We start from the raw sequence: 11,481 nt of genomic DNA on the forward strand, positions 1-11,481 counted from the left end.
ACACGGTAAGAACAATCGAAAGGGCTCCCAGCGTCGTGGGACACAGTTAAAGAACGAAAAGAACAATCGAAAGGGTTCCAACCACCGTGGGACACCGGCTAAAGAACGGTAACCACGATCGAAATGGATCTAACAGTCGTGGGACACCGAGGTTAAAAACGCTACCAACAATCAAAAGGATTTTACCATCGCGGGACATCCGTAGAAAAGGGTAACCGGCGTAATCGAGCCAAAAGAAAAAACAAATTGAGTGAGGGCAATGGAGCCTCTTCCAGCGACGTCGACGGACAAGAATGCACCAGGAAAGTCCAGCGGCAAGGACACAACCTTGGCTCGCACGGCGGCAACCAATCCCCGCTTGTTTTCCCCATTATCGCAGTCGACCGCCGCGGGTCGAACTGGAGATCTATGCCAAGCGACCTCGTAACCGTTATGCGACTGGGCGAGGCAAGCTGCCGCTAAATAATGGCACGCATGTTGGCAGCCGCGGAGTAGTCAAGCGACAACGCCGTTCCGCCGTACCGTAAACAGGAAGACAGGTCGTCCCGATAGGCGGCTTTCCGAGTGTGTACACTGATCGGGCCGAATCGGCAACTGAAGTGGGCGATAGCTAGCGCCACCTAGCGTCTTGAGCCAAATGACAACTAGGTTTTTCGCGACAGTTTCCGTTTCTAAATCACCTTGGTGGCTCCGAGTGAGGGTAGTTAACCCCCCTATTAACTTCCTTGGTTAGTGGAGAGTTTTAGTAGATCGTTCCGACGACTCCGATAACGATACCCGATACTCCGCCGCCGCCTTTGCGCATGCGTCGTATCGTTATCGGGTATCGTCATCGGGTGTATCGGAGGTGTCGGAGCGATCTACTAAAACTCCCTGATAGCTGTTACGTACACTCCCCGTTCCTAACTGCAGTGACATATCTAATGAGCAGTTACTAACATATATGGTTAGTAGGTACTACGGCTTCTTTTCTTTTCTTAAGAGTGTAGCCATTAAGCACAACAGCTCAGGTTTCAGAAAACGAGCACTCGAAGCGACCACATACCACAGTATTTGAGGTTCAATCTTGCCGTTTGGACAGAAGTTGCTTCAAATTAAGTATATAATAAAAGAGTTTTTTCACTCAATAAGGGTATCATAAAAATAATTTCCTTACTCAAAGACGCCCGATCGATTTAAGGCTAATTAATTAGGGTTAGCGGCAACCCATGAGACGCTTAAAAAGCAATTCAATTCAAAACGCCAAAAAGTACTGCGAGAAAACGTCAACAAAAATATCTTCATCAACAGCAAATATCGCGTCAAAACGAAGTTATAGCCCCCCCCCCCCCCCCCCCACCCCCCCTTTTCCGGCTTGCCCCCTCCCTCCCTCCCTCTCATTCTTCCCTCCCCCCGGGATACGGTGCCTGGCCCGGCGTATGAACAATGCGCAAAACGTCAATGCGCAAAACGTCGTTTTTTTCTTGAGGTGAAAACGAGTATAGGATTCTGTGTTTTCGGAGTTTATTCCTCGCGAAATTTGGAGGGTGTTTGTGGGAGTTAACATTTCGCTGAAAATTCGGAGTTTATCGGAGCTCCTTTTTTTAGATTCCTAATCCTCTGATATCCGAAGTTTACTTTACTTTAATCCCAATTTTAAAGAATTACAAAACAACATAAACAAGGTACGGGTGCCATGACCCGTTGTCCTGAAGGAACCTTGACGAGCTAAAGCAAATCCCTTTTGTCAGTAGTTCTGTGACCTCGAAATTCGAAGTTTTTTCGGATAAATCTGAACTGACGAAAATTGACCGGCGAGTGTTTCTCGGATTTACCTGAAAACACGGAACCCCTTAGTTATAACCTACAGTCACAACTTCATCCAATATGGTAGGGAAATCTTCGAGCTGCCAACAATCGGTTACAGTCGGCGACACCGTAGAAGCTCAAGCAAGTGCTCAAGCAAGTGCTATCAAAGCCAGAAGGCTAGCGCTTGGGGTGGACCCTCTACTGGCATCAAAACTTCGATTTTAACCTCTTATTCATCTACTGATTTCCCTCTATTCGCGTTCAGTGTGCAGTGAAAATCCAAACCCGAACGGCGCAATGAATAAATTACGGTCAGGGCGACCGGCTTATTCCAAACCCCAACCGCTCCAACTTTCCCGGAACACCGCCTCTTTCGCAAAAGGCGGGTGTTCCGCGCTAGTTCGCAGAATGGCCGCCAGGCGCAGCACGTAACGTCCACCTCCGGGCATGCACTTTCTCCGGAACCTTCGAATGGGGTTGCTTACTAGAAGAAGGCTCGACCGACATTCGGCACTATCGCTGCCACGGGGCACTCCCGTAGCACGGTGGAAATGGAGAGCCTAGATTTGAGAGAGGGAGCAACTAAAACCTCGTAGAACGTTTGTAATCAAACGGAAGACGCCTCCTGCACCCACCGGTCACGTGCGTTGCGTTTTAGCGTGGCGAAGAAAATGCAGAGACGCTCGCAGACGAACAACGCTTTCACCCCCTAGCTTGTGTTCCAAACGCGGCCCATAAAACACGTGACCTAAATCGAGCCAGTTGGACACACTCCCGTAATCCGGGCGCACTAGATAGAAATGATATAACGGCGGGGCAACTTTCCTTTCCGATATATCGATGCCTTTCTTTGTCGGCCTACTCGTCTGCTGCACACGTGCGCTTTGGGTTTGGTTTCTTTCTTTCCTTTTAACCCGGTTTATCACACGCCCCTCCAGGCGTTCTGTGGGGCTCCTCCTCGAACTCGCGGAAGTTTTGCTGCCGAGAAAGTTGGACGGCGTTTCCTTTATCCACCTCCGGGGCACACGGTGGCGGCGGAGACTGCCGCCGGATACAGTCGGCCTCTTCTAAACGCAAGCCGCAGTTGCGTCACTTCTCATTAGGGAGTTTTCGTAGATCGTTTTCGCCGTCCCGCAAGGCCCTCCGCAATCCGCTACGATAGCGGGAACTCCACAGTCAAGGCTATCGGCGCGCAGGCGCAGTAGCGACTTCTTCGTTGCGGAACGCTTAGCGGAGGGGGTAGCGCGGTCTACGAAAACTCCCTATTAGGTCAGACTCCGCACCCCGAAAACGTTAGACCGAACAGACGACGTGCTACCGTCGAAACGCCGGTCACTGCGAAACAACGTTACTGCGCCGGCGTTCGTGGACACGCGAAGAACGGATGAGAAGGTTGCCAACCCCCGCGAAGGCGGGCCTTGGCAGTTGATACTTTGTGTGTTGAATCCCTTGATTTTGTCCCCGTGTCTCTGGTTCACTCGTTGGCCGCCAGGACGCGCCAGTTCTTTCTGTGCGTCCGACGTGTTTGGATGGGCGCAAGCTCCCCGTTCCGCCCATTCGCGAATTCCCCGCTGGGTGGCGTCTTGCTGCACTTGGTTAGGTAACGTGGCGAAAACCAGCAGGCTTTCGCAACTTCGTCCATGCAGCATTAAAGCAGAAAGGAAGAATACAGTACTTGTCGAAAAATGTTTACTGGAAAGCAGATATAATGGGTGCTAGCACGATAAGAGAAGCGTGCTGGTTCGCACTGCATAATTAGCCAGATAGACTTCGCCATAATATAACGCTAGGAGTTGGTCAAATGCCGAAGTGCGACAATATAAGGTTATTTGTTTAAAAGGTTACTAGAAATTCAGGAAAAGTTCAACGAATAATAAAAGAAGAAAAAAAGTACTCACAGCTGCATTATTTGAAGAAAAAATGTGGTTATACAAAAGTAATTCTAAAAGTACACCACAAATTCGTTGCCGAATATCTTCTTTTGTTTCTAAGCACATTTTATATTAGTTTTTATAGAAATGAAGTGTTAAACAACCTTTATTTTTTATTCTTTGTCGAGCAAAGAGAAAACAAGAGAATTGCCATCGCCGAGCGGCATTAGTAGCATTTTCGTTAGACATAAAGGACAGAATAGGTAACATTGTATCCATAACAACGCCCTCACCCCACTTCCACCCCCCAAACAATTTTTTTTGTACGTTTTTTTTTTTTATTTGAGTTGAAAAATGACTACATTTAGAAGAAAAAAAATTGTGTTTCGTGTTTAAGGGTGCTTTGTTCTCCTGTAATTCTCTATTTTATGTATAAAAATAAAAGGGAGTGAATATGGTCGCGAAATTAGTCAAATACTCCTTTCAAGAACTCCTGGCAGCCCAGAAGGACATACATTTGAGCCACTTTCGTGAGCGCGGTTCTTCAAATTGTGAAGTCGACCGCCATGAGATTTACTTTGGAAAGTAGCTAGTAGGCCCAGACATTCGCTCCTCGTCACATTCTTTTTTAGCTTTAATTTCTCCCAAAAAGTCAAGAAATAAAAAATCTTCCCGCCACGATTTCTTTTTTTTAGTAATTTCGAGACATCTTTAGTTTGTGGACAATCATTTTTGTTCTTAGTATTGTCCTATCACAAACAAACGTTGCATGCATATGCTTTAAGATATGTAAAATGCAACAATCTAGATTTGGTTAGAATGTATACATTATATTTATTAAAAAAAAAACAAAAAAAAAACATAGCCTTATACAAATGAATTGTTTTTTTTTTCGCTTTTTAAGTATTTTAAAATAGATGTCTCGCACAGATTACTTGTGTTGTTGATTGCGCTGTGGATTAAAAGGGGCAAATTAGCTTATTTCATTAGGTTTTCTTAAGTGTGTCACCACGCCCCACATGCACGCGAGTACACATGGTGTTTTTTTAGTATATATATATAAGTGCATTGCATCCAGAACATAAAAACAAGCTATAATTAACACCATATTCATATATAAAAAAGATCAAGCACTATAAACTATGCAAATTTCATTCAATTATCATAAATAATAATTAAAAAAAAAAAGATAAAGTTTTCCCCTGGCGCATGCCTCGTTAATAAATAAACCAAGAGAAAGCTTGGAGACCCCGAGGGATCAACGACTTCACCACCCCACGCTTCAAAACGCGAGCACCCCACAGAATAGAAAGCAGGGACGCATTAAAAGGGCCGCCAAGGCTGAATGACTCGACAAGGGGATGACAAAGAAACGAGCGAGTCAATCCACAAGACAATCGACAAGCCAGAAGTAAGCCTCCGCTCCACTGAATGGGTTGGGCAAGATTCAATGAGGCCTGCGCTCCAGATGCATACGTAAGAAGCACCCCGGCGGGCACAATCACGTCTGCAAAAAAGAAAAAAAAAAGTTGTCGTCTGCTAAAAAGTTGCCGCCGTCTGCTACTAGGCACGTGAGTACGCGGCACCCCTGATGGTTATTTTCTTGCTGCCAGTATTTATTTAAAGGCGAGGAAAGAGAAAAAACAGGAATGGTTCAAGAGACGATTGGACAATCTGTAGAAACGACGAAGGACACACGGGTCACTGAAATCATAAACGTGTCTAGCTCGAAACGACAAGGCCGTTAAGGCCTTCTTTTTTCTTTTTTTTTTTTTCGGGGGGGGGGGGGGGGGGGGGGGGAATTTGGAAAAGGCTGACATTTCTTCCAGTTAAATTCGTCTTTGAGCGAGTCGTGTTCGCGAGCGTCCGCGACAATGAATCATTCAGCGCCAATAGAGGAAGATATGGGCCGGAAACGGCCCAACAATCTAACCAATCCAAGCGGCGTCCTTCGCGAATATTGTGCATTTTAGTCGCTTCACATTTCGGTCGCCAGTCCGCGCCAGCTTTCGCTGCACACTTCCCCACTTCCATGCTTTGCGCTCTTACCGCTGGGTGGCGTCGCCTCCGTTGTTGGCGACATGGTGGCGACGTCTGCACATTCGGCAGATCTCCTTCCACTTTAGCAAAGCGGACGCTGGAGAGGAGGGAGCGTTCGCTCTGCTAAAGTGGAAAGGGGGAGAGGAGTTCCCCTGAACTTTTCGCCTGTGACCTGTCACCGTCTCTACACCCGTTTTCAACTAAAAAAAAAAAAAAAAAAAAAAAAAAGATTTGCGCATTGTTCATACGCGGCGCGAAGTAGTTCTTACGAGATTTGGTTGTAGGAAGAAAACGCGATGCTTTTGGCGTTTGGAAACCGTACGTCTTAATAAGGTAACGTATATATAATCTACAATCCACCTACATACTGTAAACGACTTAATTTTCGCAAGGACCTAATTTTCGCGAATTGCCTACAATCCGCGAAAAATAGGTTAATGTAAACAAATTGGAATCTATATTGAGATCCCACCGCGTCGCGAAAATCAGGGCCCGCGAATTATTCGAAAACTTCTGCTTTGACCTAAATCGCGAAATATTGAGCCCGCGAAAAACAAGTCTTTTAGAGATATCTTAATTCTCTACGTAAAGGGGGAAATCAGTAATTGCTCCGCGAGGAGTCGGTCTTCTTTTTTATGACAGTTCTTGGTGCGAAAACGGGTTTAAACCACCTGCTGCTTGGTGAAGGAGAATAATTCAGATGGAAGAGAAAGGAACAAATGACATAAGGCAACGTCTCAATAATGAAACACATGTACAAATGCAATATACAACGCAGAGAACAGTTACACGAGTTCAACCTTTTTTTTTTTTTTGTAGATTGTGGGACAGTCAGCTTTAACGTACAACTTTAAAGGACGTTCCGCCGCCTATACGGAGCGAAAGTTCGTCTGCTTCTTTTGCAGGGGTTGTGGTGACGTCAGAACACCGAGCTCTGATTGGTTCTGATTGAAGGATAGTGGGCAGACCTCAAGGCAGCTTGCTTTGAAGTCTACCCGCTATTCTTCAACTAGAGTCAACCAGAGCTCGGTGTTCTAACATCACCACAACAAAAGCAAAAGAAGCAGACGAACTTTCGCTCCGCTTTGTAATGTACAGGGTGTCACAAAAGAAAATTTACACGGTCTTTTTTACCGCAAAAATAAACTAGGCATCGCCGAACGCTCATTCTCCGCCCAAAGGTAGAGCTAGAGGTCACAACCTGATGCCAAAGTTTCAGCCCGATCCGATAACTTAATCAAAAGTTATAAGTGATTCTCTGAAAATTTCAAGGGGAAAATGGAGCCCATTTTTGCCCGTTTTCGGTTTCTGGTGCCATAGAGCCCCATGTGCACCCTGCCCATGTGTTTCAAAACTCCGTCCGCCGCCATTTTCCCATTGAAATTTTCAGAAAATCACTTATAACTTTTGATTAATTTATCGGATCGGGCTGAAACTTTGGCATCTGGTTGTGACCTCTAGCTCTACCTTTGGGCGAAGAATGAGCGTTCGGCGATGCCTAGTTTATGTTTGCGGTAAAAAAGACCGTGTAAATTTTCTTTTGTGACACCCTGTGCTTTTGCTTTTGTTGTGGTGATGTTAGAACTGAAAATGTAGACTTCATGAAGGCCACTTTTAACAACACCTGCTCCGCTCGCTGTCCTATACTACAATCGTACAAAAAAAAAAAAAAGAAAATTAGAAGGTCGGAAGAAAAACAATTATCAATAAGATAAAAGAAAGTAGAAAAAAAATTTCGCCGAGCGACCAAAACAGGGGATTTGCACTCCACTGACGCGGATAGCAGAAGGCAACATTCAAGGTCTCCCCGCATTTACCGTAGCGGGGGGGCACGAAAAAAAAGCGATACAAAAAACATGATTCGTGCGTACGCCACAGGTGCTCGTGGCCATGTTTTTATATTGTTTGTGTGCGAAGGGGGAGGAGGAGGAGGAGGGTGGGGGTCGACAGGGGGCGCGCGGCCTTTCACGGTGATGACAACAACAAGACGGCTCGCTGTTGCGTGGTGGTCGGCACGGCCACGCCTGAACGAATGCGCTCTTGAATGATGATGCGACAAAACATCGACGCATCGCTACTTTCTCGTCGCACTAGCTGACACAAAGAGAATGACCTCCTCAGTATCGTCACGCCATCCATTGTCGGACAACTGGCGTCACAGTGTGGAACACGTCAACATGTGGTACATGTATGTCTGAAAAGTGCTTGAGTACATTTCTGTGCATCCAAAATGAAAATGATAATTTTTCTCTCGAGGCACCAAAGCATCCCCAGTGTTCCAAATCCTCTCGAGTAGATCCCAGTTACTCCCATGGGCCAGGCACGTAGCCAGGTGGGTGACCCATGGGGCCCGGGCCCACCCCGAAATCTTCTCTTTTGCTGGGACCTCCTCTCCACCCTCCCCCTCATACAGCATTTTGTCATAGGCAGCCCCCCCCCCCCCCCGAAACAAAATCCTGGCTACGCGCCTGCCATGGGCCATATCCCGTGATATCACAGATGATGCGATGCTGGATGCAAGTAGGTTTTTGAATGCCAAAGTACAAAACCGACTACTCTGGAGTGAGGTCCGAGTAAATTTTGGTACACGACCCTAGTGGATCACACATCAGTCTCACTTCTGCCATGCTAATTGCGTGGCAAAACTTAGACTCGTAGAGCTTGGGTCTTTCTCATTCAAGGGCAGCTGCAATCCTGAATTTTTCAGTTTTCTCAGATTTTGAGATAAAACTGGCTCTGTGAGAACATGGTACCCAAAGCATGACCTGCAGTGTTATGTCAGAAAAAAAATTAACCTCGATGCCAGGGTACTTCGCAGAAATCACCAAGCTTGATTAGTTGCTGCAGCTCCTGAAAATTCTTTAACCTCCGGAGCTTGATTACAACGTGCTGGTGCACTGAATCAGCAACCAGTAAAAATACAGCGCTAGCAACCATACGTGGTCTTTGCCAATTTTGTGAACATTGCTCCAGTTAGCACGAACACAACACTGGCACTCTGCCGCAGTCTAGCCAAATGGGTTTCTGCCAACGGTCGAACAGCACACTTAGCCATTCAAGACGATGCCATACACACATACATTCCTCCGCACTGGTACCATAGCTTTAAAGCGACAGCTTCACACGGAAACCATTTTTCGAGGAATTGGGTTCAGCGCAGTTGTTCCCATGCATCCACTCTTTCTACAGATGCTCTCTGAGCACCTTACTCAGGGTGCCCTTCATATGTTCGCTTTCAATAGGCCCTAAGGACTTGTATCCTTTATATATAACTTCAACCTTGACGCAACGCCCAAAAGTGCTTCTGGAATGTGTCGCAGGAATCAGACTTTTTTTTTTTTTCTTTTTATGTATTTTGGCCTATAAAACATATTCCACGTTAGAAGAGTGTCGTGGCCTCTACAAACGTGCAAAGAGGGGAAGTGGGCAGACTCACTTGTTGTAGACACGGCAGGTGGAGTTGTTGACTCGCTTGTCCGAGACAAACCGCCGGTGGTCCTCAAAGGCGTCCTTGATGGCGGTGACGCCCAACACAAAGAGCACGGGTATCATGGCCACCTCCTTGCCGAAGGCGTTGATCTGCGGCACCCAGTTGAGCAGCACGATGCCTAGGAAGTACAGGTTGGCGAAACGGTGGAACTGCTCGAACAGGTTGCGCGGTATGAACGACAGCAGGGTGTACTTGGTCGTCTGCACTGCGTTGCCCGCGTAGCCCCGGTTCGGGTGCTGCTGCTTGGGGACATCGTCATCGACCGTGTGGTTGGGGACTACGCGCCGGTTCGGGGGCGGTTCGTCGCGCGAACCGGCACCGCCCCGGCGGCAGCACCGCCAGGGAAGCCAGCTGAACCGGGAACGCCGGCTCCGGTTGTTCTCTTCGGTGGTCATCGAGAGCGACGCCGTGCTGGAGTCCTCGGCCGGTGCTTTCGACGCCATGACGGACGACGCAAGCCTGGTGTGGGGGATAAAAAAAATTGTTGTTACGATCAGTTTTATACGTGGCTTGCACGTAACGCCATCGCACCATGCTGGTAGTCGTTCCCACTTGTTTTTCACGAGAAACACAGACTTGGTGGTGCGTAATGTAAGCTGCACAATGTATGCTGCACGAGCTAGACCGATCTGACCAGCCAGTTTCGTTAAGCCGCCACTTCTGGCAAGGACCGTGGGAACTGTAGTCTTTCTGCACGTGCAACAACGCCGATGTGGGTTTGCATGACCAGAGCCGGAGTGGTGCACTGGCACCTCTCCATGGACTACACTGATGGTGGCGTCACACATGTGCGGAATGCTTAGTGAGATTGGTCAACTTTTTTTGTTTGACACTACTCTTAATGCTTGGCGGTCATTAATCAGGCTATGCTAGAAAGTTTCACACAAGCTAAGCAAGGCGCTGAAACAAGGACAGCAGTGAAACCCATTTATTTTTAAAAATGCTTAGTCATTCCAGCTTTCTGCTTTACAAAAAGGGCCCTTGCAATCGAAACATCTACAACTGCAATAGCACAGTGCTATTTCTAGCCTTTTCCAGAGTGCAAGAAATATGTGCTCGAAGGTTCCTAACAGCTGCAAAACGTTAAGAGGAGGCTGCAATTTTTGGGCAAATGAAACTTCTTTCTATACTATAACCAAACATCAGGAAAAAATCAACAAAGGAACCAACATTTGGATAGGAAACCTAGTTCATGGAATTCACTGGGGTGCCCTCAAGAAGCAACCGCCAAATCTCAGCTGCCACTACCCATATTTCAGAAATAAGGTGTGGCTTCAATGCCTGCCACCTGTTACAAGAGGTCCTCTACAAGTTAGTTGAGCCACCCCGTTTCTTCCCTAAACATTAGCTCTAACGATGGCGGAGAGGGAATAGAGATAAAATATTTCGTAATGCTTCTGCAAGCACATATCACTGTGCTCTCGGTGACTCATTGTGTGCATAACTACTATATAAAGAAGAGGTTGGACGTTGGTCGATGTTGGGGAACACCTATTCGAGGTCGACTGACCGAAGTACCGATAAGACCCACTTGGTTGGATCCACCTTCGAGCGTCGCCTGGCAACAGGGACTGACTTATAGGTAGAGCACAGGTCCAGTGGTACAGAGTTCCAGTTTGTCCAGTTTCATTTGAAATCTTGGACAATCAACAAAATGGGGTTCACCATTTGTCTCATCCAGTTTTGTTCAGGACAGCGCGTCATCGTAATTTTGGGGCACGACAAAAGCCCCCGTTATAGTTTACAGCTCACACTTCTTAGAGGAAGGTGGGGTTGTGTTTTTAATAACAATGAAAGCTACGATCATGGGGGGGAAAGGAGCAGCTAAAGGTCTCATCTCACCGCTCCACCCCGCATAGCTACAGAGTGGAATGGGATGGGAAGAAAACAAGCTTTCCAGAATTTGTGTGATTATAAAGTATTGACGTTTATTAAACCAACTATTTTTGCAAGTTTTGTTTGGGACAGGTAGTACAACCAATGCCAAGGGTGTGAATGTGTAATTTAGCTGAAGTATCATTCGACACATGTGAGTTCTTCAAAATTAGGGCAGGCTTTGTGTCTGGATAACATTTTGTTTTCATATTAAATTTAGAAAAATGGGCACATGCAGCAATATTAAACACAGAATTCGGGGAAATCAGGAACGCACCATAAATAAACTCCAATAAGTTCGGTATTTTGGGCAAAACATAAACTCAGAAAACACGGAATCCTACCTATGGGTGTTTCTCAGGGTTGAAGCGAGCAACCTCGCTGCCATTGTTGCGTGACACCGAGACTCTCGGTAAC

General features: G+C 46.7%; 1 protein-coding gene across 1 annotated transcript in view; it reads right to left on the minus strand.

Annotated features, from left to right (window-relative positions):
• LOC8051014 (phospholipid-transporting ATPase VB) overlaps positions 1-9,642 on the minus strand; it is a 91,759-nt gene extending 82,117 nt beyond the window's left edge. Inside the window, exon 1 of the mRNA XM_042289952.1 lies at positions 9,136-9,642. Coding sequence (XP_042145886.1) covers positions 9,136-9,632 — 497 coding nt within the window. The 5' untranslated portion in view covers positions 9,633-9,642. The remainder of the gene's footprint in view (positions 1-9,135) is intronic.
• Between the last annotated feature and the right edge of the window lie 1,839 nt (positions 9,643-11,481).

The sequence above is a fragment of the Ixodes scapularis genome, unplaced genomic scaffold (assembly GCF_016920785.2).
Source record: "Ixodes scapularis isolate PalLabHiFi unplaced genomic scaffold, ASM1692078v2 PGA_scaffold13__105_contigs__length_92229423, whole genome shotgun sequence".
In the NCBI taxonomy this organism is placed as follows: Eukaryota; Metazoa; Arthropoda; class Arachnida; order Ixodida; family Ixodidae; genus Ixodes; species Ixodes scapularis.